The sequence below is a fragment of the Etheostoma cragini genome, chromosome 2, assembly GCF_013103735.1.
Source record: "Etheostoma cragini isolate CJK2018 chromosome 2, CSU_Ecrag_1.0, whole genome shotgun sequence".
In the NCBI taxonomy this organism is placed as follows: Eukaryota; Metazoa; Chordata; class Actinopteri; order Perciformes; family Percidae; genus Etheostoma; species Etheostoma cragini.
Genome location: NC_048408.1, coordinates 14,773,003 through 14,800,481, shown reverse-complemented (window position 1 = coordinate 14,800,481; position 27,479 = coordinate 14,773,003). Strand labels below are relative to the sequence as shown.

The window sequence follows — 27,479 nt, the reverse complement described above, 5'->3', positions numbered from 1 at the left end:
GTTGGTTGCGAAGGAACAAATCAAAAGCAAGGTAATTTAAAGTCTTCCCAGTTTACATAATTAAAACATAACCTAACATTCCCTTGAAAATGTTGATTTTCTGATGTCCATTAGTCCGCCTTCTCACCTTGCTGCAGTGGTGTTCAGTGCAACAGAGCTCATTTCTGACCCGACCCAACCGGCTGTGATGCTGGTTATAATCGGAGGCTTAAACTTTAAACCAGCGAGGGGGCAGTAAAACACTGCTTTTCAGCCTCTTAAGCAACAATTCCAACCAACATTTGTGAGGTCAGAAATGACAAACAGTCTTTTACTCCTCACTCTAAATAGGTTATTTCCTTTTCCTGGTTTTGTTAGTTGTTCCAGTTACCTAGCAGTTATTTGGTGTTAATATGAGGTAGCAACTAAAATTCTACAAAAGAACTTGTTTGAATGATGTGTTTTTGACTCAGTGATGCATTAATCTCCACTTAGTGAACACTTACATTAACAGCTGGTGCACCCAACTCCTGACAGCTGAACAGAAATAAATCAATCTTTGATGCTTAATCCTATACTGCCCATCAGCAATGCAGTTAGGCTGCAGCAGCTATAGAGAACGTTAAAGCCCTTGTTACTGTTTGTCTGCCTAATGTCTGATAGCACAACAGGAGATTTATACGGTGTCATGGCAACACTTCTGGCTACAAAGACAGAGCGTGCCTACTGTGTGCATGTAAATCCCCTGGTCACTGTGGACATTCAGACACCTTGCAGTATCGTGAGTGGTCTTAATCTTCATTAAGACACCGTGGCATCAGTCTGATTTACGGCTACAGAGTGAATGAGAAGGTCTTTTCCTGCTGAGTAGTTACTTAGTCCTTTTCTCTGCAACCCTTTTCTCCTCAGCTAGCCCCAAATAGCAAAGGACGGGACAAAGAACTCTAAAATTAAATGTTAATTGCATCTTTATTCACCTGTAATTTCTAATTACCTTTACTTTTTCATACCTGCGGTAAAGAGTGGTTTATAAATGGGCATTAGCATGTGAGTCATAATGGCAATAATTGCCCCCCCCAAAAAAAACAACAACAACACTGTGGCATAGATCTCGCTTAAGTCTTCTTCTTTTCTTTTTTAATATCTTAGAGATGATGTCACATGTTGCTATTACTGTGAAAGTAGTCCTTGAAACATGGAATCTCCTTTCCTGACATGTTCCTGTACCTTTGCTATTACTTTTCACAGTCGCAAATCTTATATCCAAAGTCGGTAATAAACTGCCTTGTCATCCACTATTTCTGCACTCTTTTTCTTTGGTGCCTATATATGGGCATCACCAGCGTTCTGCATATGCCTGTTTAGTGCAGCTGGAGGCAAGGGACATCACACCCCACTTCCCCTACACTCCAAGACCATGCAATCCCTCCTCGTCATGGTGTAGACAGTCAGAGCCGGGAGTTAATACCAGCACAGAGAAGCCCCCTGGCTTATGGGGAAATGTCATGCAAATGGACAACTGCCTGTGTGTGTATATAAAGGTTGCTGTATGTGAAAGACCTGCAACTTTATATGTACTCTTAATAGTTATTGTGTAAATCTGAATAAGGATTGACTTTAAACTGGTCAAGAACATGGATCAGAGAATTTGGAGATGGTAAAAAGATTAAAACTAAAGTAAATAGTAAAAATATTTTACTCGTATTGCACATTATTACGTAAAGTGCAGGCATAGCCACATTAGTAGATGACAGTGCTTGTTGTTTTTCTAATTGTTTTTCCTTATTTTTCTTTGCAAATTGCTTGTGGAGAGCACTCAGGTTGATTTGTAGCTGGGTTTGAGCTAGTGAAGAAAAGGATCCGTTACACCTGATGATGAAATAACCGAAAATTAAACATTAGGTTTTTTTTTTTCTTCTTCTTTTCCCACTGCTATTAGTAGGAGGCTGGCAGGTAGGGCACTGTTACTTTCACTTACTGACATTTTGGCCCTGGCTTAACTGTGAAGGCCACTGTCAAAGGTATTTAGAGATTGGTTCTGAGAGAAAGGGGGAGATTTCTGTCTGTAACAAGATCTTATGTGTAACACTCAGACTTACTAAACCAGGGCTAGAGGTCAGTTATTTACCTCTTCTCCTCGAGCACTGTTGCAGAATCTCTGACGACTGATTGATATGCAGTTGTTGTCGTTGTGCTTCATTGTTTTTTGATTTGCTTGCTGTTGTAAGAAAGCATACATGATCACTAACACTTCTAACATGAGTCTCTCTTAGGGACATAAAACCTAAAGATTGGTACCTATTTCTCAGTGGATAGCTGTAATAACTTTTGTTTTCTGTGAGGCTTCTATTATTACCTTCTTTAGAACAACTCACAACTTTGTGTAGTTTTTACAAAATGAAAACCGCACTGCCTACATGGGGAAAAACCCAAATGAGACCTAAGTAATTATGTTCTTTGAAAACTCTCAGATACATTTACAGTACAGATTACAACAAAATAGTCACAGTTAATTCCTGTACCATGCATGGGTACAGTATCTAAAAGTAATACAGAATATTTTATTACAATAGTATTTTTTGATGAAAGTATACTGCCAATAAACCCGTTATTTTACCTGTTAGTAAATGTTCAAAAATTAGAAAGCAATCCTACTGTAAGGTGAACGTTTGCTTAAGTAATCAAAGGTATATGGGGAATGTAATTATTAGTTCTTACTTTTGCAATGACACTTGCCATCATCATTAATCATCTATTTAAATGTGCTTCCCACATTGACACACACCAGTTTGGCTAGTTGTACCTACATTTTTTAGGTTCTTTGAGAAATGTGTCTTTGTTTTTTCTAACTTGCCAAGATGTCAGTATCTCCTCTGGACTACCAGGCAGAGTGGAACAGACTGACTTCCAGAAACATTGATTCCGCCTATCTCCTGAACAGACCAAGTGAGATTAGTGGGGGAGATGGCAGGTGTGTGCCTTTGCTGATGACACCCAGTATGTGTCCTCTTATAAACTACTGGACACATGCTGTCAAATGACATGCTGCAGGATTTGCTCCTGCTTGTTTGGGCACTTCCACCTACAGGGTCTGGACAATATTGCTGATTGCCATTAGACAGGCTCAGCAATAAATAAAGCACACTGTCACTGTTGCATCACAAGCATTTATCTATATACACAATAAAGAGGCATTGAGACACTACTTGATGAGTAAAATGCACTGCAATTTTTTCAAGATCTTTGGTGTTGACTTGTTAGTTAAATCATTTCAGTGATCTTCTAAGGAGCCATAGATGGATCTTTGACACTGGTGAGGGTGTGGTGGTGCAAGTATTAAGAGGCATACATTTAAATGACAGCAATGACATGCAACAGGTGAAGTCATTAAATACTCTTCAGCCAGGATGATCGCTGGTTGACAGACAGCCTCATGGACATAACCCTGTGAGTGATTAGGACATTAGTATAATAGTTTTCTGGGTACGTGAACCTGCACTAAGAACTTCATTTGCCATGCAGTTTTCTAACTGGCCTTAAAGGTTCAGTAAGCAATGATGTGCAAAGATTAATATTTGAACTCAACTGCCAATCAAATAAAACTCTATAGAGAGTTGACGTGAAAAGATACACGCAACGCAATTTTCTGATAACATGAACTGCTCATGTCAATATCCGGTGCTAATATGGCACTGGTGCCCGGTATCTACCGGACGGAATAGCAACGCAGATTTCAGTGCCTCATTTCGGTGCTCGCTGATGCTCCCAATTCAACGTTGGAGGGAACCGAAGCATTGCTGCATGTCACACTAGTTAACACTAACATTACACTTGGCAGCAGGTAACGTTGATGTTACCCCGATGTTACCGTTAGCTAGTAGCTGGATTAAACACGATCATAATGGTGACAGCTAAACGGTGTAAAAATGTGTCTGTATTTCACTGTAGATGATTCTAACAGTGGTACGTACAACAGTCTGTCGTTTAAACTATGGGCTAAAAGACACACACTAGCACTATGGTCACTATACACAGATTATCAACACAGATGAACACAGATGTGAAAATAAGGTTGCGTTGACTTAAAACTCATAAACCATGTTGTGCATTCAAAGTTATTGTAAAAAAAAAAAACTTTTCTCATCTGTTTGTCATTAAATAGCAATGCACTGGTGAAATAAGTTATTATTGTTTAGTTATTGTTGTTACCTTAATACATAATTGAAATTAATTAATTAAATTAGCATGACTTACTATACCTTTTAATGACTTTAACTCCAGGGGAACATATGGGAGAAAAAACACCTTAGTCACTTTGGAGTAGAGGGGACTCTCTCTCTCTATATATATACAGTGTATATATATATATATATTTCTTTGTAAATATGCAAGGTAGAAAACGGAAAAAAAGGAGCATTCTGATATAAATCTTCAATATATCACAACTGACATTTTAAACCAAATGTTTATTTGGTTTTTCTAGTGCTATTGAGATCAGAGTCAAAGAAAACGTTCTTATATACTGTATATATTCCCCTGCCATCACCCAATACAGTGAAATATTGGAGGCTGTCTAGTGTGCCAAACCCTGTTTCTGACCCAAAACCACCCCCACTCAAAGCTCCCCTGCAGCTTACTGTGGGTCCACACTCACAGTGTAATGCCAAAGAGACTGGGCACCGCTCCAACTACCATTACCTGGGCAGGCGAGGAGCCTTGTTGGCCTTATTATGCTACTGTACTGTATGATTTATGACTCTGTCCATGTGCATCTGCTACACTAATAAACATTCGGGCACACACTCATAACTTTACCCACACAGCTTTGAATACAAGCTATATAATACCTTCAGTATCATGAGCGTAGCTGCTGAGGTCCACATAAGTTTAGATTACATTGTTTTGCTGATTGCATTTTCAGGCCCAGTGCGCTACTCAACATATAGCACAGCCATTCATTTTTTTTAAGACCACTAACCTTCAGTTAGCACTTAAGTGTGCCTTGAAAAAACAAACAGGAAAAAGCATCTTTTGTCTTAACGACACAGTGTTTTATTGATTGTCATGGTAACAAAGCATTAATGCAGACAATAGATGGAGTCACTGTTTACAGACATGCCATGGCAGATACGTCTGAGTCAGGCAAGAGGAAACAAAAAAACCATTGCTCTCCCATTTAAACTGCTGTGAACTGGGTTCTCATTTTGTCTGCTATCACTGTTTCACTTTTTGAGCAAACGAATCAAGGAATAAAAAAAAAAACATGTGAGATGTCAAAAGGGGCATAAGATAGACATAGTGGTACCAAAGAGGGAATGTTGATGGCTCAAATGATGTAAAACAACGCATTTGAAAACAAGTTTTAAGCATATTTAAAGGGAGCCGACAGAGAACTAAATTTGATGTTATGTAAAATGTTGATTATACTGAAAGTTGTTTTATTCGTTTCCCTAATCAAGTTGATTAAATGCAGAACCTTGCTATATTCCCTCAGGTATAGCCTACATGAGGCAAGTCACAGTCAAACTTGACATAATTAAACCGGCAGGATACAAGTTCAATCATTAATCAAGATGTCCTGACCACTGGGATTTGTCTCACTTTTAAATGTGTGTTTGCGAAAGCAGTTCATTTACTATGGAAAACTATTCCTATGTTTTGCACGGCGGCTTCTTGTTTCTGTGTATTTGTCTAACTTACTTTATTTTTCCCCTCTCTTTCACCTCACTTCCAAATAAACAACAGCCCTCAAAATATTCATACACTGTAATTCCTCAAACACGCCAAAGATATCTGGAGAATAGAGTGTGATTGTTAACTAAATATGTCCCTGTGTGCAGTTGGGACGGCTTTGTCTTTGTTCAAAGAGCAGTTCTAATTAACATGTGTACAGTAATTCCAGTCTAGTTTATGTTTTAACATGGCATCCGCTAGCATGTGTCTGTGCACATGTTTTCAGGGAGATAGGTGGTCGGCTCATTGGGGCCTACACTCACTTTTTTAGGAATACTGTACTTTTAGCTCAATTTCCTGCTGGTTACACTATTTTACCAGTCCATTTATCTTTTCCTCTGCTCCAAATCTCCCTCTTTTATGTTTTATTTATTCATTATTTAAGAATACTTTGATGTGACATTTTTGTGGTATTTGTACCCTTTAGAGTTACATTCCATAGCAATATATGTTTACTACACATGGGCCACAAAAAAACATGTGGCCTAGCTGCAATAAAAATGACAACACCACTTAACTTAATAATTCGTATAGTACCAAGGGAAAACAATTGCAGTCATGGACATCTTTTCCAAGAATAAAGTTTCATATGTTATTGGAGCTGCTGTACTGTATACCATTGAATGGAAAGAGACTACATGTGTGGTATCTGGACTAATATTGTTACACACCAGTTAGCTTATGCTGATATTAGTGCTCTTAAATGTAATTTTGCTAGCAAGCATTTACCATATCAGCTAGCATGTAGTTTTTCTTTAGCTAGAGTAATATAAAAGGGTGTTGACACAAGTTTCCTGGTGTGTGTGTGTGTGTGTTTGTGTGTGTGTGTGTGTTTCTGTCTTTGAATGAATGAATGAATGAACGAATGAAGAAATTTATTACAGACATATCAAAAATAAACCAAACTGAGAAATGACATCAAAGAAAAATATCAGAGAAATGTACTAATAAATTAAATAAGCAAACATTCAATAAACACTAAGAATCATTAGCCAACATAGACATGTATAAAAAGGAGAAGAAATAAGTATACACTTACTGTATTTAATCCTACCCCTTTTCCATAATTTAGTAACTCTTTGGTGGGGGAGTTAACCTGCATGTCACAGGCAGATACAAGGGGGGGCAGGGGGGCGGAACAGTCCGGAGCTAAATGGGAGATTGTCTCTGTGGGCTAAACGCTCCTTTTCTGGTGGTTGATTAACGTAGATATTTGCTGATTAGCTCTCATAACAGGCCGGATGGGTAGCACACTGCCATGAGTCCATAAGGCTAATGTCTGATTACTCCACATTTTTATTGTGATATGTTGTGATTAAATTCAGAATCTGCCTTCTTCTGATGTGAGTCAGTAATTGGTTATACAGGGGAGTTATGTGGATTGGGTATTTCTGTAAGTAGTTTTGGGATACGATTTGGTTTTGTAGAATTCTACAACCAGCACTACAGGCCAAGCAATCGGCCAATTCCAAAAAGGCACACTATCAACGGGCACTGTACTAGTGGATTAAGATTGCTGCAAAAATGCGTCCACTTGGAGGTCCGAGGTCACCTCATGTCTGTCCCATTCCTGTGAATGTGATATCTCAGGAATGCTTTGAGGGAATCTCTTCACATTTTGGCACAAACATTCACTTGGACTCGAGGATTAGCTACTTAGATTTTTGAGGTCAAAGTTAAAGGTCGCTGTGCCCTCACGTTTGTTCATCCCTTTCTCGTGAATGCAAAATCTCCATTGTATTGCCGCACTCCTGGAACAGAATGGGAGACTGTGACCATAATTTACATTCGGTCAGATACTGAATTGATGACACTAATCTTATAACTGTGGCGATTGTACGGATCTCCTGTGTTACTGGGTTGAAGATGTGTGCAAAGCATCCATGTTTAGCCAGAAAATAACCTTAATACTGTTTATTAAAACTTTACTACATATATACATATGAGTCTGGAAAACTTGACTGGCAGTTTTCAATCAGATTACATATTTAGAAATTAACCAGACATTTACTGTTTTCACATTTTTTGTTTAAGAGGACATTTTAAGGATGGCAATGTGTTTGTGTTCTTTCTGTTCATCTTTCTTTTGTGTTAAAATGCTCAAACATGGATTTGTAGTTTTCTGTTTTGTCATTTTGTCTGTTGAACATAAGGCTTGTTGAAAGTACTTTTCACCTTTCTCGTGCTATGTTTTTTCTTAAAAATATGTCCTTTACTTGACTCCACCTTAGTATTATATGAAACATTCAGCGCAGCATAGTAGATGGTGCCCTGTAATGTATTGAGGTCTCCTTTCTCTGATGTCCTACTGTTTTTGCGTATAAAAGATTCAGCGCTACCTAGTTTAGCTCACTTTACAATATAAAGACATGGTAAAAGCTCACCCTTGAAATATTTAGTGTACTCCAGGAGATCTAACAGGTGAATAAATGGATGGATGGATGGAAACATTACACATCAGAATACATCAATTACTTTTGTAACTTTAGGTTATGGTGATATATATATATATATATATATATATATATATATATATATATATATATATATATATATATATATATATATATATATATATATATATATATATATATATATATATATATATATATATATATATATATATATATACTGTATATATATATATATAATCAAATGATGTAATTTTGTTAGAGTACATTTCAATTAGCTGCACATGACATTATGAACAATCAAAGCATGCATTTGACCTAGCACTATGCTAAGATAAACTGACTCTATTCGTCAAGGAATTTATTCAAATGTTTTAGAATTTACTAACACCAATTCTAACACTACACTACACTACACTAAATCCCCATTTGCCACTCACACTGCTGACTCTAATCTGTGAACTTCCGGGGAAGAAGTGAAAATAAAAATTCCTGATGTAGATTTGTAAAATATCATTTTTATTCTTGCAGCATGGAATATACTGCATGTGAAGAGCATTTATCAATGATTGATCTACAAAGGAAAAAGTCACTGAGAGGAGTGCTACAGTATTTTAAAACATAAGTTTGGATTCAGGTATGCTAGTTGTATAAGGTCGCTTTGCACATACAGGCTTTGATTGTGGCTTAATTAACTGTAAAGCTGCAAGCACTCTTCAGATACTTAAAAAAAAAAAATACTGGCTAATTTAGGCTTTTAAAGTAAACCACAAAAACAAAGTAATTGATAATGACAAAAGTCCCAGAAAAATGAAGCTCATTAAGGACACTGTCAGTCACGTTTGTGAGCTTCTTGCAGGATGATTTCAGCCAGTGCCAATTACTCTGAAAACCTCCTCAGCGTTTGTCAACCCGGCATTTGCCCCTCTTTCTACTCTGCCTATTCCCAACTCCCCAGTGATAATTTCAACCTCACATTCTGTGTGGAATAACAATTGAGTAAAGGATTTTCTCAAATTCACCTTCATGTTCATGTCTTTGCATCTTTCTATGTTGAGATCCATGGTGTAATGAGCTTTGTTTTGTTCCTTTTTGCCTTCTTAAAGCTATTGTGTAAAAATGGAAATACACTTGAGGTCTCTATATCATATGGTGATACTAGTAAGAGTAAACGCCAAATGTGAATACAATATATTGCACAAATATTACTTTCATAGAACCTAATAGGCTTTTTTGGTCACTTTAGTTGAGAGGACCCAAATTAATTTCACCTCTATGATTCCACAACAGAGATAAATCTGGCCCAATTAGCATTAAACTGAAAGAAGCCTTGTCTCATCTACATGCTGTACCTTTACTTACTTTACATTTACCGTAGAGGTATAATGTGAAAACATTAAATAGGTTGTGAGAAGGCGGAAAGAAAGAAGCAAAGAAACATTATCTTCTTGTTTTACCCCGTACTTTACTGTGAAGAATAAACATAACTAAATGAACTGCTAGTGATTATTGCAACACCATCACAGAGTTAAGAATATCTGCCTGTGTTCGCTAATCCTGGCATAGGTGTCCTTAGAGACAAACAAAGATCAATAATCAATTTGTCCACAGTTTGCTATTCCTGCTGTACCACATAGCAGAAAGAAGAGCTGTAAAGAAGTCTATGAAATATAAGCTTGAAGTGATGAATGGAATCAAATGTCAGTACACACACACACTGGAAATGTATTACCACTCAAAGCTGACATAAAACAAGCTAATTAAGGCTATATATTACACATAAGGCTTTTATCATGGGATCCTTGAGGAAATGTACAGGTACATGAACAATTTTGAAAGCCTGTGTAGGTAATGTCATGAGTTTATAAGGTCATTCGCTATTGGTGATCTCGGGTGTTGTAGGTCAGCTCAGTCAGAATGATGTGCTTTTATGTTGGACCACTCTCAGACATTTCTTTCTATTCCATAGGTATCTCTTTTTCCTTTTTTGCATTACTTTTATGCGGTTTCTCTTCTTCGCTCTCCCTTTGATCTTCTTTTTTTATGGCCCCAAACTCTCTTCATTTCCCATCTAGTTTATTTTTTTTACTGCAACATCTTATATTTACTGCTTTTTCTTGCCAGCTGCAGATGAAATGTAGGTTATGCTTGGTGCTTGCTCTCTTACCTTACATGTAATTATGCATCATTTGACAATCTGTCACCCTGCCCCAGGGTTAGACCAGCTGTCGAGAGACCAGACACTGCACCTTTGCTCCGTACTTTCACCCAACACTTGCAGAACCCATCATGTGTGCCAGAGAGCCACATTTAACCGGTTTCCCTCTCAGAGTTATTGGTGAGTGTTTAGTTTATTTACAGCTTTGATGACACGGAAATGCGACTTTGGTTGGACGATGACGCCGAAGAAGCTTTCTATTTAATTGGTTTTGTTGAACCTTAGGATGGAAAGACTAAACTGGAATTGCTATTAGGTAAATGTTCCCTTGTAAATAGATGGAAACGTTATATGATAAAAACACAATTTTTCCAGGCACATGTTGTTGTTCTGCTTCATGTATTGGTGTCTCTGATTCATGGGAGCCTGATTCCCATCTCTCCATTAACCAAAACAAGATAAGTCAACATTAAAATAAATAGCTTTAATACTGCAGTATTCACATTATTGTCGGAGAAGCCTAGGCGGAAGTTAAGTCCTATTGTTGTCTATACAATATAATACTCCCTACATTTAGGGAGAGTAATACTACTGCCAAGTCAAGCTACCATGTGTTACTCCCTAAATACTGTTCCTCTCTATCAAAACCATGTCTGTGTTTCCGTGTGCTGCATACCTGCCATGAAATGAAAACATTTATAATCTTCAATGAAGAAAAAGGCACAATGTCCTACTTTTTGTGATACGCTCTACTTCCGTAATTAGCTTTAAACCATTTAACTAGTTCACTGGCTGGTTAGCAGGCTCCTGGCATGTTTATTTTTTTATATGGTCAACTTATAATCCTGCCCTTGTCATAAATCTCCCCCTACAGGCACATGCTGTTGTCTTGTACCACTGGGGTACTATCACAAAATACACTACAATCTCTTTACACATCTTATCAAAGCCTATGATGAAATCTGAGTTACAGCTTATCAAAGTTTTACAGTTTTGTTGTCCATTGGTCGTGCTTTTGCAAAGGTAGGCCTGCATTTACTGTCTTGACCTACTTGTCTTTTTGCCCTACAGAACAAGATCATCCTGGACCCTCTGACGTTCAGTGAGGCTCGTTTCCGGCCTTCTCTGGAGGAGCGCTTGGAGAGCATCATCAGTGGTGCCGCACTAATGGCTGACTCCTCGTGCACACGTGACGACCGGCGTGAACGCATTGTGGCTGAGTGCAACGCCGTTCGACAGGCCCTGCAAGACTTGTTGAGCGAGTACATGAACAATGTGAGTTCACTCTTTCATGATTTGACACTCATTAGCCAACTTCAACTGCACACATCCTTATTTGTGCACCTCATTTGAACCAACACTTTTTAATAGACACACATGCTCATGATCTCGTTTGACTTTTCTACTTAATCCTGCCACTTCTCTCTCATTCACTGGTCAACTATTTTTGTAGGAATTCAGAACTAAAAACCTCTCTCCAGTTTATGATACTTTCACCTGCCATCAAACATCAAGGCAAAAGCTTTATAATTGGGCAGGCTCAGCAACCAAGATTAGGTCTTTTCTTGGCAATATCAGGCTCTACTGTCATTCCCAAACACTAGTGCATGCCACTTTACATGTTTTACATGACATTTTCTTACCTTGGATTTCTCTTTGCCCACCTCTGTGGTATTTTAGTTCTTTCAATGGTGTAACAGGGCCAAAGGTGGGAGGAGGACACTATTTTTTTTTTAAACCCTGTATTGTCCTTATTATAATTTAACCATCATAAAGGGCATTTGGCTGCATATGTATTGGTAATGTCATATGCTTGTATTTTGTGACTCTACACCTCCTTGGCAACACCAGTATTTTCCTTCTTTAAGAAGCCAGTCTGGAACTTTCTTCTTCATTAAGTGAGCCATTTGCCTCATGTGCCACCGTGACTGCTACAGCTGTTTAAAGGTTATGAGACTGACCAAGACTATGATTAATCATCAGACATCCAATTTATATTCTTCTTCAACAGACCCTTTTGTGCATAGTGAGCTGTGATCTGTGTCTACATAATCGAAAATAGTAGACACACTTGGATGCACTGTCATTGACCTTGCACACATGACTTAGTTCTTTGTGCTGGACTTTGGGATTGCGCCAATAAACCATTAAAATATTTCTAAAATGTTTAATGTCAAATCTATTAAATGTCTGATCTCCTTTTATCATCCTAAAACTAAGTGTTGAACTCATTTCTGCAACTTTTGCAGATCTGTTGTCAGAATTCTAACACATACACATTTTCTTATCTCGTATCTGCACACATCATAGCACACATGCATTTTAACTAGAATATAAATGTTACAACACATAGAAAAGCATATTCAAGAGTTCACAGCTAACAAACAACACATTTAAGTTAATTTGGCATAAATACAGTTATGCATGTGGTCCTCTTGAAACCAATTACCGGATTGATGATACAAAATCTATCTATCTATCTATCTATCTGGCAATGATGAAATCATTGCTAATTGAATGGGAGCTTGGCAGGCCTATCATATAAATATTGTATGTGTGAGAATAATAGCAAACATTTTAATACTATATACTTATTTATTTGGTACACAATACTTTAGCCAGAGATAGGTCTGAATAAAATGTAAACTTCTATATAGACATCTATTCTTTGTTTTGCAAGGTTCTCAAGGAATGGTAAGGTAAAGTTAACATTGTGATACAATCAACATGACAACCTTTCAGGTGCCCTAAACAGAGCCATACATCATTGAAAAGGCAGCACCTATAACATCCACAGTGAGGTACTTACTAGGCCAGCCTGAATTCTTAGATAACCCTTAATGGGCCTCAACTGTAGCTGAGTTATTGCTGTGTTCAAAATAACTGTATTGTTCCCATGTGTTCTACTAAACAGGCAATAACAGTCCACATTGGTCATTTTAGCCTGAGGTGGGGTAGCCATCTGTGGAGGAAGAAGTTCAGGAGATGTTAATGCCTTAGTTAGGCTGCTGGTGGTAGATGAATGATTAACAATTCTTTCATTATTTTCTCTTAACCTGTTATCCCCCTGTCCTTTCTTTTTAGCTGTTTAGTTTAAGTTTTGTAAACCATTACGCAGACCTAAAATGAGAACTTGCAGGACTTTAAAAGTGACAGCTATCTGAAGTGGGTCATCCGTCAGTGGGTTTACATCCAGAGCAGTAACCAGGGTTAGTGAATAACCGCGCATGTCAGTTCCCCCTGTATACATGAGCGAGGAAGAATGGGGAGAATGACAGAGAAACTACCTCCGGTACAGTAGATGGCGATCTGCCAACACACAAATTCTTCCGGTTGACCAATGTCAACATTACTCCAATCGGCCTCTTAATAAGTAAAACTAAACTTAACTTAATATTTCATTAACACTCTTGTCACAGCGCAGGAACGCACAGTTTTCTCGCCAGACGACTGACAGCATTTTCTGCTTAGTGTTGGGTGGACTTAGCAAGCTAACTTTGTTAGCTAACTTACATTAAGGTTAGCCAGCGGGGGATGCTCGGCCACTCCACTTTTTTACCAATACACAATGTTGACAGCCCCGGAGATGGACAATCTGTTTAGCCATCGCCTGATGTCAGCTGTTGCCTCAGCAGCTCTTTGCTGCCGATAGTCTACTGATTTGGGCATTGCTGTTTTTGTTGTATGGTGTCATAGCAATGACTGTGACTCACAGCCCTGACGGATTATTTCCTGTTAATAAACTAACTCAAGTGGAGTGGGGTGGGGCAGTTGAAGCATGCGCCAATGCTTAAACCGATTTAAAGGGGAAAGGTGTTTACATGCCGTTTGAGAAATTGGCGTATGGCCTGAATATAAACGTTTTTTAAAAAGCTTGTAAACACACTGCTGCTGAGTGTTTGAGAAGGTCTTCTCCTGAAAGGACAGAGTACATTAGTAACTCATTCAACATTGTGCAAATCTAGACCAGTCTGAATGCAGCTCTCGAAAGAGTATTTTTAGAGGAAGTTAATATCATAAACAACCTAACACAAACCATAATATTTAACCCTGCTTTATTTGAGTTATTTTGACTTTTGTCGGATGACCAAAAAATAAGTTTCAATGATAATCCTTTGGATTTCCTGCATGTGTGACCTGCTGAAACTGTGCACTAATGGCCTATTGAGCATGTATTAAATGTCATTTGTGGCCATTGAGCAATTGGCAAGCCAGTTGGCCATCGATCCCTACTGTATCAGTTTTCCTGATGGCAAACGGCCCTATGTAATACTCTATAATCGTCAACCTAATTATGTGTATTTGTTGGGGCATCTGGGCTCATAAAGTAGCCTAAAAACAATGGGGGGCTATTAGATAAGAGTCCTTATTAGATTAGAGATCCTCTCTGGTTGTAATAGAATATTAACAGTGCAGCAGCTAGCAGTAGTTCTACACTCTGCATGCATGTGTGTGACTGTGAATGCTGGGGGAATGACCTTCATTTGTTGTCAAAGCTGTGCTTATTACTTACTGTGTTACATGCTATAGTTCTCAAAGTTAACAATTTAAAAAAGGGTGTCATGATGCTTTAGCTTTTACAATTATTTGGTGATAAGAAAATGTAATCCCTTTTATTATCGATAAAAATGTCATTCATCTCTCTCTTTTTTACTCTACTTACCCATACTGACTTTTCAGTTATATAATAGTTATTTTGATATTTAATATTATCAGTTACAGCCCAGTAGGAGACATAACTATTTTTATTTTTATAGGTAGGATCAGTCTGCAAAACCATTGAAGAAACAAAAAAAAAAGTAATTTCTATAAAAGGCTGCTGCAGGACTGTAATGTGCATAAACTGTAGGTGAGGCTCTTTTATTTAGAAAAAAAAAACTGCAGTCATCATTAGCTTAGAGTAGGGCTGGGTAATATGGAGAAAATCAAATATCAAAATATCTTTGACCAAATACCTTGATATTGATACCGCAACGATATTGAAGGGTTGATTATTGGTGCTGTCACAAAATATTTAAACAATGAGATTTTTGATGAATTATCATCTGTAATGTGGACATGATGAATAAGTTGATAAAAGCAAATAACAGAACAGCTACAACAGTCTGGTAAGTTCAGAAAATGACATAACTTTACTGTAATGCAGACTTCAAAACAAGGAAAAGACGAGACTATTATGATATCCAAAATCTAAGACTACATTCAGTCTCATATCACATTATTGATATAATATCAATATTTTCCCCAGCTCCAGCTCAGAGTATGATGTTAAAGCAACAGAGATGCTTTCCTTTTACGTACCCTTGAAATAAAGTGTTTATGACACTCAGATGCCCCTTCCCCTTATTAAGGCAAGGCAGCTTTTTACTAAAGTAATTGTGCCTTGCTTCATTAGGCTCATGAGTTGTGTTTTAGAGGCTACAGCTGGGTGATTGCTGACAGCCTCTGGCTGTCCTAGCATAGAACAGAAAGTAAATCATAGAGACACAATAAACAAAAGGCTTCAACTTCTCAGCTTCTCAGCATCCCCTATGACCAACAGTGAAAATGGAGGAAATTGTTACCAAGCCTTCTCATAAAGTGTATTATTCAATAAATAATAATGTAAATGCTTAAAAATACCTGTACATCTCTAAATAAATTAAGGTTAAGCCTGAAAACAAGAGTAGCTACAGTATATGGCCTTAACTCAAGATGTTGCACACTTTTAGATAGTGATGCCTTTGATCACCGCTCTGCACAACAAGAACATACCATTTTTACTTTTTTTATAAAGAAACCTTAACCTGAGGCATAGATCTTTTCATAGAGTCTGTTTCATGGATTAGTCACAGTCTAGCCCAGTCTCATGGCAGTATGTAAAATTGACATGTTATTGTGGGAATGCTGTTGCACAGCCTTCCAACTATTGTAATTAATTTTATAAATTTTAGGATTTTTCTGCATTTATAATGAGTGTGTATTGCGTGGAGTAGAGTGTGGAGTGACATCCCCAGAGTGGAGGGCTTTGAAAAAATCTTAGTTTCCTGTCTATAACTTGCTCCCACGCCAACAACTTGTTATGGATAGTTTATACATCAAAACGTAGATATTCTTGTCTAGTTTCAGCTAATGTGCTTTATGCGATATGAATTATACTTTTTGCTCAGTGATCTTTCAAATGACAACAGTTCCAAATCTTCCTCCATTCACTGCCATATTAAACATCATCCACATTTCTGAGCAAAACACAGAGCACTTTTTTAAATCGCTGAAATGTCCAAATTTCTAAGTTCTAAGTATTTGAGAGCTCATTTAGTGTCTGAATAGCCGCATTCTGCACAGGTGACAGGTACATCGTTAACTGATTACAGATCAAGTAGATGACATCACAGCGATGAAAGCCTTCCTAGCTGTGTTTACGAACATGGCGAATGATCTTATGTAACCCTGACAACCATTTCCCAGACACTGACTGACAGACAGACAGACGGGACAGAAACACAGACACACACACAGAGACGGACAGACAGACATACAGACACACACACACACACACCCAAACACACACACAAACTGTTCCTGCCACCTATCCCCTGGTGATGGCGGAGTTGCAAATTTAACGTCTTCGATGTGGGAGAGCAAGGTTCAAGTCCTGTATGCGGTTTTTTTAATGAAGGTGCAGTGGACAATGTTTGGGGTTTGATGCCCACTGTAGTTCATTAATTCTTACCAATACGTTTTACCCCATTATGTTTTTTTTTAATTATTCGTATCTTCTGAATACTTTCAGCAATAAAACCATTCAACTTTTAAAATATATCTCTAGCTCCTTATGGTGTAGTGGTGGTATTCAACTTAATGAAAACCATTCCTACTTTTTACTATTCTCACTACTTCAGCATCTTCTTACAGAATTAAGCTATTTATCCAGTTTAGCTATCATCTTTTTTACATTAGTGGTGGTATTCAACTTATTTAAACTTTTTCAACTATTCTTAATAGACCAGGTTAGCTTTAGCAATTCAGCTATTCAGCATTCCCATGCATTTTCTGCGGGAAATGCAGTTTTAGTTTAATCTATTGATTTGTGTTCAGATCACCTTAATGTAGTTATTTTTGTGTGTTAATTACAAAATTTAAAGTAACGTATTTCAGTGGAAGCTTATTTCTATGGAGCTAGATTTGTGTCTTCATTGCATGCGAGAAAATACATCAGAAAAAAAAAATCTGAGAAAAATGTATTACACTGATAGCAAAAAGCATTTTATGAGTGCAAAAAAAAATTTGAGAGTAAAAGTTTTCATACCAATAGCAAAAAATAATATTTGAGATCGTCTGTCTGCAGCTGCAGGACCTGGAGCTAACCCCCATTGTTTCAGTTTGACTGTTAAAAAGTGTTAGGATAACTATAATGTATTTATTTATAAGCGGGCTGGTTGGTTAGTTTACTAACGATGGCTTGCTATTCCACCAACACTGGCGGTGAGTTTTGCCGTTGCTACTGGTGTGGGGCTCTCCATTGTCCCGCTGGAGATCAGATCGAGGTCGGCAGCAAAGCTTTCTATCAATGTTTCCACGCTGGCCGAACCCCGCTGGTGGCAGTCCGTCTGCGGCGTTATTCTCTTCCTAACCACAACCGTCACGTTGTTGTCGCTGTGTCCCGCATTTGACGGTTCCTTTCCCTGTTCATTTCTTTCCTAACCACAACCGTAATGTTGTTGTGGCCGGCGTGTGGTGTTTGATTTCCCCGTTGTTGCGTCCCCCAGAGCAGCCCAGCGTCATTGCAGTTTATGAACTGGTCACATTTAAAAAAAACATGACAAGTACACGTAATAATATATCAAATTTACAAGACCATTACACGAACTGGCGTGAGACCGGGTTGTCACAGTCACATGTAATTGGTCTGATATGCATTACAGTGACTCTGGTTGACATTTTGTTCGATATGGTTTCACTATATAGGGTCGCAGACTGTCAAGTGACTGCTTCAGGTCTGGGCTCAATTAGACGTCTTTTCAAAAAATGTACACACTTAGCCACTTAGGAACCACAATACATTATGGATAAAGAACAAGTCTTGGTCAATTAATTAGATTCCAATTTTAGAGGATAAATAATGTTGCCCACTCAATGTGAAAGGTATTACTTAAAAATACTGTTCATCATTGTAACATCTAGAGATATAATTGCCCCCAGCTAAATGTTACCAGCCACCACTTTGACAAAGGTGTTCCTGGTTTTATAGTGAAAGTCCTTTTGTTAAAAGTTTACTGAAGTAATGTAAACATCCCAGTTGCCTTTATGTTTCCGTCTCCTTCCCGGACGACTCACACACACACACACACACACACACACACACATACACACACACACACACACACACACACACACACACACACACATTTATAGGAAGCTTGAACCACAGCACAAGGTTAATCAATGTGGTAGCTTGCAATAAATTAGATCCAAGTGACAGGAGAATGTCCATACCTGTCTCAGCTGCTAGTGATCTGTGATTGGTGACAGCAGGCCCAGCTCCCTGGCTGGTGCTGAATCATCAGGAGCAGCTGATTTAGTTACGGCAGCTCCGACAGGGCCAATCTATCAATTGATCTGGGGAGTAATGCATTACCGGCTTGGGTCAACGGAACCTGTGCAGAATATAGCCATAGCCAAAAACTATGGCAGGTGAAAGGGGCCAACTCGGCAGGACTGTGAACAACAGGAAGAAGGATTTAGAGAGTGTTATACCAAACACACTAATCTCACTGTTAGCTGGATGTGGCGCATAAAACTAAACATGTGTTGTAAGGTAGAAAGATCATTAGGGAGAGACTGAGAGATGACCTTCTTGCTCCCACAGCACCTCTGGGAGTTTCTATGTAGAATGCTCAATCAACAATTGATCTGATCACATACTATAAAATGTTTCAGTTTTGTGTGGGTGCTTGTGCTGTCCACATTAGATCTTGTTAACCTGCCGTGGTCTTGAAAATGAAAATGAGTGTGAGGAAGGTGTGGGCGGTTGTTATTATGAGCCCCTGGGTTGAAGGCCGTTACATGCTTATATATAAAATAAGTGTTGTTTAGATGTCTAAGAACAGGGAAAGCCCTTCTAACAGTTGGATACAGTAAAGTATTGTATGCCTGTGGTAAACTTATTGTTATGGTACGGCAATATTGAGGACCCAAATGCAGAGAACAGGGAGGCAGGCAGGGTAAGGTATAATCTGATTTATTTAAACAGTTCAAAAACACAGGGAAAAGGCGATGTGAAAATCCAAAACACAAAAAATCCGGGGCAGGGGCAGGACAATCAGACAAACAAAGCAAAGCTAAACAAGACAAGACAGGAGACAAGACTACCAAAATAAAACAGGAAGCAGAACAAACATAAACAGGGGGACACAAGACAGGACCAGGAAAAAAATTAGATAAAAACAGAAAGAGACCAAGGAAAAGAAAAAAATAAGCCCCAACCCACAACACTTCTCTTTCCATCTAAGACAGCATGGTCTCTGATGGGAAGCGTGGGTTCGGCAAGATACACCACATAGAGTCAGCAGTATGCCACACTTTCTCTACTCATTGTCTAGAAACATCCACACAATTATTTGTACCCAACACAACCTGACGCTACAACGGTACCAGCAATAAACACAGAACAAGCTTGCTACGTTTTCTGAATCATTCTTTTGTTTACAGTGCAACATGATCTCAGTGTCACTATAGTCTGGATTTGAAGAACACAGCTGAACAAAACAAAACCGACCGGATCAATACTTCCTACGTCCCCAGCTCCTCTGATGTGCTCCACTGTCAATCACCCTAAGCTGGCTGAAGGGCACAGCTGTAACAGATGCATGGAGGCTGGATTTACCTTGACAGGGTTTTCTCAGGCTAATTGGCTGCGGGGGGCATCAAAAATGATGTCAATGATAGGTTCTGTCACAGGGGACCAGGTACCTACTCCCGTGGGCCCACCAAAGCTTTCAGTCCGGCCCACAGAATTATAATGAATTCAGAAAATGTGAGCAACAGGTAACATTAAACAAGGGAAGCACAAACCTAGCCCCCTGTATTTGCATCTCACATGCCGATTAGTTTGGGTATTGCAGATCTAAGTCATGCTGGACAACACCCAGGTAAACCAGAGAAAATGCCAAGCAGCTTCAAGCATAATTAAGTAGGCTAGAATAAAACCTTTGCTTAATGATACTTACCTGTTATACAGGCTTTAACATGTAGGAAGAAATATTTCAAGCTGCTCTGTCTGCTCAGTCCACTCTTGTTGAACGCTGTTGTACACAAACACAGCGGACTACTCAGCAAATAGCGTTTTTTTTTAAGTTTTTTTTTTTTTACAAACGAGCAAAAACAAAAGCGGACAGTTTGTAGTCTGTTTATTTTAGTTTGCCAGGAATTTGGTGAAATTCTTGTAAACTTAGCTGCTTGTTAAACAACTTTTCTGCTGGAGGGGTAAATCCATGGATAGACCACAACAATGGCCACGGCTTCTCAATATGCACGTGAAAAACGCCACTGTCATTTTTCCGTTCTTCATTCTTAATGATGATGCCTAAGTTTGTATTCTATTGCAACAACGATCATTTCAGTGCAAATGAGGAAAACAGGTTTAGCGATAGGCTACTGAAAGTGGGCAAAACGAATGCATACTTATCATTCCATTTTTCAAGCTTAAGTTTTCAACATCAACTTTTTGCTTGTGGCTCTTTGAGAATTACATTTTTTGCCTGACAACAGGCTTTCTTCCTGCAAGCATTTTCCACCAATCAGGACACTACATACTACAATAACATTTCCGTAATCACAGACCAATTAAACCACAACTGCTCATTGAACTGCCTCCTATTCTGGCATCATTTTATTATCAGTTAAGTAGGCTATCATTATGGATTTTCCATGTTTTTTTAGGAGTCCTTTCACACTAATACATATATAAATATGTAAACAAATTATTAATTTAGTAAAAAAGTAAAAATATTAAACAAGGATAGAAAATGTTTAAAAAAATGTAGTTGATGACCTCTGCCGTAGAGGTTTCTCTACTTTTCCTAAAAAAGCACATGATTTCCTTGATAGAGCCATGAAAATGTTGCCAAATGATAGTAATTTGGTTTTAATGCCAGCGATAATCAAAATAGCTCTTGTAATAAGGATTAAGTAAGCAAATTTGCAGTACAGCCTCTCACTTTTTAGTTATTCTCTTTATTTATTTGTCTCTTTTTTCCAACTGTCCTCACATCATGGTCCCTCCACGCTCAGCACTCATACCCCGTTAAGTGTCCCCGGCCCAGCAATAAATCTTTGGTTCCCCACAGCGTCCCATGCCCTGCCTCCCATCTGTCAACACCTAATGCCCCACACGACAAGCTGCGATCCACTGCGCAACAGCAAACCACTCGCGTTGAACAACGTAGCTTTCTTAGCCATTATAGTCTGGCTTAAAGACATAACCCTAAAAGGGATTGACAAGAAGGCCCAGGTAAAAACTGTAAGTCTATTAAAGGCTCTCTGGAGACTCAAAGTACTCCTTTATTCCCACAACATAAGTCTGAGAGTGAGTTGGTGACAACTGAAACAACTGACCCACAGAGTCTTCCACCGGGATAGCAAGGCCACCTGTCTGTGAATTAATCAATGCTCAAAAAGGCTCCCTGCTGGGAAACATTCATCAAAGAACCCATAAGGTTTAAGAACAATCTCTTTTCTTCTGTAGCTTTGCTGAGCAGCAATCCAATTCATGTATGAGGGATGGCATTCGTTTTTGGTATTTGGCAAAGATTTTTTTTTAATCCCTCTGAATAAAATACTTGTAATAATACCAACCATGCAACAACACTGCAACCTACAGGTCACACTTATCACTCCTATCTGATGTAGTTTAAACAAAAAGTTAGCATAAGCTTCGCAGATAGCACTTATTGAACGGGTATTACGTTAAATTGCATTGCTTTTTATCTACCAAAGACAATTTTTTGTCCAAGCCATGAGCGGCCTCTCTACAAATCTGTACGAAGTAAACACAAATCATCTTTGGTTCCAGTCCACTCAAATAAATAATTTATTCAAGCGTATTCTTGATGATAAATATCCATGTTGCTGTCATTCTGTCATATCTTTGAAATGAAAAGAAATATTTAGAATTCTTACTAAGTTAAGTCAGGGAAAGTTTATTCCCATAACACCTTACATCAAGACAATTCAAAGTACTTTACATAGGCATAAACCTGTAATTAAGGCCCAGGGTTTGTATCTAAAGGATGTTTACAATACCAACTCAATAGTGTTATGTTGTTGGTGCTAATTTTTTAAATGTTGCTCTCACTGACTTGTCAATCCACACATGGACCAGTGTGTACCTGGATATGGTGTAAATGGAGCTTTCCAAAAGTTTCCATTAATGGAGCACCAGGAAAAACTCTGGACACTTGGGTGGACGTTATTGAGGCTGTGAAGTCTGGCTGTAGCCCTCTTTGGTTCCTTGTCTTGTATCTGTCTGTGTATGGGTCTGTTTGTGTGTGTGTTTGGGTTTGTCTGTTTTGCCGTGTGTTGTTTTTGTCTTTCCTCTATATGTTCTACTTTATTTTTGTATTTTTTTTTTTCTGGCCCTGGGACACGTTTTCTGTCTGTGTATTGATTGTGATTGTTTGTTGCTGTTTAATTTTTCACAATAAAAACAAATGTTATCACAAAAAAATATTGCATCCAAAAGGGTAGACATACACACACACAATGATTTGTTCAAGACAACACAGACACTAAATACACAAGGTAACAAGGGGCAGGTGACACAAGGGCTCAGGAACAGGTGAAACACATCAGGGTGGGGCAGACAATCACAAAGGTGGGAAAACTCAAGGCAGGAAGTCAAACAAGACATGACATGGGGGAAAACAGACTACGAAATAAAACAGGAAACTGAAGCATAAAACATACACAAAGATGAAAACAGGGTAAAATGCAACAGAGAACCCAAGTGAACAACAAGGAAACAGGGAATAAATTAACACAATAAAACAGGAAAACTATAACAGAAAATCGCAACCATGACACCCACTCCACTAAATCCCAGAGATGCTCTTTTCGGTTAAGCCTCAGAGACAAACTTAGATTATGTCAAGATGTTACTGTTATACTTCCAGAACCCTCGTAAGATTTTTTTATTTTATTTTTGAATTTAGTGCAATTATTCAGTTTGAAATAATTATATGAGAAATGCTATTTCCCATGAAAGTTTCAGCAACAATGCTTAGACACACTGTCCACTGCGATTGGTATATATGCCAAAAATAAGGTGTTCTGCTATTTACTCTGCTTTGTTCAAAAAAGGCCACATAAGGGGAGAGACAAACAAAGAGGTTCAGAATGACAAGGATGGAGGGAAAGAAAAACAAAGTCCATGGCCATATTCATGGTTATTTTGGAGACAGATTACACAAAGTTTACTCACAACAACCAAGACTTTGACAAGTGGTTGCACATATGCCTGAAGTTCTGTTCTGATTCTGAATGTTGTTCTCATTCTGTTCTGATGTGTCCACAGTAGCCCATCAGCTTACAAGTTTGACAGGCTGTGTAAACAGAAACTACACACACTACACATCAATGTTTCACTGTGTGACATTTCTTTTAGCTTGAATGAGCCTTGTTAATGTGTCACTGAACTCTGTTGTGTACTTATTTTCACACAAACCTGCCAAAGAGTGCCAAGGCAGCTAATTTATTTTAAATTTGTTTTCATAACATTTAGCCCTCATACGTCTAATTTGCATCAGGATACGTGCACTGTGCAACGAGCAACCACAATCAAAGCCTGGGATGCAGGCAAGGCACAAGTGTTATTTTTTTTATATAACAGGAATGGGAGGGTAAAATATGTTACTCACCTTACTGATTAATGAGGTTCGAGATTGCCTAAACAGCAATACACACCTGCTGCTTGTTGCTTGTAATTTAAATTAGTATCTGTGGTTACATCTTCATGCATCTTCAACATTCTTCTCTTAAAATATTAAAGTCTGATTCTCTGACAAAAAAGGATAGAATATTTTGTTGAGACTAATTATTATCACACAATGAGTTACTAAACTATGTGAGGGTTGACTATCCTTTAATGGCTTCACAATAAAAGCCTTCCAGCAGTTCACCAATGAAAAACGTTTAGTGTCAAGCAGCATGAGTGGCACCTTAACAGCAGCTTAGATGTTGCCTAATTGTTGATGGTGATTAGATGGTACTTGGTCGTTATAACCGGGTAGTCCGCCCGCTAATCTCTTTGGGAGGAAAACACTGAATAGCATTGCTAATGGTATAAATAAAGCAGTGTTTTGTTACAGCTGGAACATCTTCATTTAGCAAAGCTCTCTATTATTTTGATTCTCTGAGTTCTGGTAAGACTTATGATGAGACAGAAACAGTGGCTTAAAGTCCTACTAAACAGGCACTTTAACTTATAAGATGGGCACTTGGCATTTGGCCAACCAGAAGGGTACCTAGACATTCAAGAGGTACACTAAGGCTGTACCTGGGCCATCCTAATGGATATTAGAGTGAAGCTTAGGCTGACCAAAGAGGGATTGGTGCGGACCACAAATGTACTCGAGAAGCACTTGGGCCAACCAGACAAGCTATTGAAGGAAACCTAGGTTTAAGAGAAGCGCAACCAGTTGGGCACTCAAGAGACCCTTGGCCTAAGCAGAAAGGAGGGTAAGGGCCAACCAGACAAGCTTTTGAAGGCACTTAGACTGATCAGACTGGTACTTGGGCTGTGGGGTTCCCCTTAAATTGGTTAGCTTAAGTGTTTCTTTGGTGTTTTTGTTTCACCAACAAATGAAGAATGCATGTTCTTATTAGGACACAGGCATACTGCAAAAATTGCAAGGGTGTCTCGCCCCTACTGCCCACCCCTGTGCACAGCACTGTACACAAGCATTGCACAGCACTGGTTAGTTTTTTATGATGGGCAACAGGCTTACCGTTTAACTCGCTCACCATCTGTATTGAATAAAGTTTGTATAAAGAGCAATTGATTTGCAACTTTTGTCAAAATCTTGCCAAATGGAAATCCCCAAATTATGATAATCAGGATCTGAAGGTCATTTGGACTTAACCATTAAGTCTAATATTGTCCATCTTACACCAATTATTGTTTGGATGCTTACACTGTATTACATAGTTAATTATATCCTCTAAAGACTACAAAGTGATCTGTGGATCACCTCATGCATCTGATAACAACATGCCCCAAGAAAAGCTTTTGTTTAGTGTGGGTGCTTACCAATTGTGCAAGCGGTAGCAATAATATCATCTAGAAAATGCTGTCTGCCATTCTCTCCATTCCAATTATGCTTTTCCGTAGCTAGAGAAGAAACAGAATCCTCTGGAGGTGGAAGCGGGCAACTATTACAAGGCTGTCTGAATGCTCTGATGTCACCATCTCCTACCGGATAAATTAGACTTAAATTTAGTTTTTAGGCTAAGTCATATTAGGAGATGAGATAGAATTATCCAGGAACATATTAATGTAATAAAAGCTTTCAGATCTGGCAGCTCTATTGCATTAGAAAGCTGTCAGCCCTTCTCCTCTTTCCCCTTCCTCCAATGCCAATCCCCCTCAATGGCTTGCTGCTTTGAGCAGCGCTAACATGATTGACATTGATAGCTGGATCAAACTATAGAATCAACCCTAATATCATCAAGTCAGCAGACATGGAAGCAAAGACCTGCACTCTAACTGAATTAACTGATACATATGTTAGGGTTATGGATCCATGAGGCTAAAGGTATTAGGAAATCAAGCATGCAAGCCACAATTTGTTTGTCTGTGTGACCTTTGTGATTTTGAATGTGCAGCTGAGTATGTTTACAAATGCACGTGTATGAACACATGCGGGCTAATGTAGAATTACTTAAGTTGATGTTTGCTTGTTTTTTCTAACTGTCATTATTGTCAGACCTGTTTTCCTGTGTCAGAACAGACACTTCCTTATTTTACACAAATAAGCTGAGGCCTGCACATGTCCCTCCATCTGTTAGCAGATAGACGGGATAAGGAAAGCGGGATTAGTCAAACATGGTATCTTTATGTAGCAGTGAGCAGGAATGCTTCTATTCCAATAACTGTACACTATTCCAGTAACAAGGATGCTCTTCCCACGAATACTGCCAAAGGCTATGGTTAAAGGAAGCCCAAATGATGAAATAGCTTCTAGTCATCCTCCACTTACCAGCTCACACATCCTTCTGTTTGTTCCAAATTCCAAAGGGTGTCATTTTGAAACTGTTGGTTTTGTTTTCTTCAAGATGGAAGAGTAGTAAATAAAACTACAAAATGTGGAATGTGTACAATTTCTATTAAACTTTTAACAAGTTTACGAGTCTCTGTCAAGTAGTGACTTTATTGTTTCATACACTATACAGTCTCCGCACTTCACGCACAATAATCTAGTTTACAAAGGATAATCATGTATTTCACTTTTAAACCATGTTTATGATTGAGGTTTATGATTGAGCTGGGCATTTTTTTCCCATGTAAATAACAGATTTATTTTCCAGCAAAGGCATCCCACAGATCCCCACATTGCTTCTGCTTTGTGGTATGCTGATCAAATAAGTTGTCTCTTTATCATCTTACAACACTCAACCACAAGTCAACAACCACAATTTGAACACATATTGATTACTGAAATTGGTCTCCTAATGGGGTTCTTTCCTCTTCACACTATGCCAGTAGGTGGAAGTTACAGCAACACTGTATCATTAAATGACAAATGTATGTTATTATCGCACATGCTGCCATTGTCGAGCTACCCTCTTTAGACATGCAATCATCACTCTAAAATGTATGGTTTTGGGGATGATAAATTGCAACAAAAACTATAAAAGGGCATCCTTCCATCTTAATTTTTCAGTGTTTTGTTTCCTTTTTCTTTATTCCTAACCCCTACTCCTGTAAGCTAAATAAAAGTTATAAAGTACTCTGTAGTTTGATTAACGTCTTGCACTTTGTGGATTTTCTGACCCTGAATTTTAAAAAGTTAATTTGCAGGGACTTATCTCTCTTTCTGTCTTTTCAGTCACATCCCTTTACCCTCATTCTTGGCCCTCTTCTCTATGATTAAGCAGTGGTGTGCAATGTGGTGCCCCATACAAAGCATTGTTCCGACTCATGCAAAACAGCCGACTGCCCT

General features: G+C 38.4%; 1 protein-coding gene across 1 annotated transcript in view; it reads left to right on the top strand.

The window, feature by feature from the left end:
- The window catches only part of ctnna2 (catenin (cadherin-associated protein), alpha 2), a 300,512-nt gene that overhangs the window by 72,123 nt on the left and 200,910 nt on the right, over nucleotides 1-27,479 (top strand). Inside the window, exon 7 of the mRNA XM_034887425.1 lies at nucleotides 11,353-11,556. Coding sequence (XP_034743316.1) covers nucleotides 11,353-11,556 — 204 coding nt within the window. The remainder of the gene's footprint in view (nucleotides 1-11,352; nucleotides 11,557-27,479) is intronic.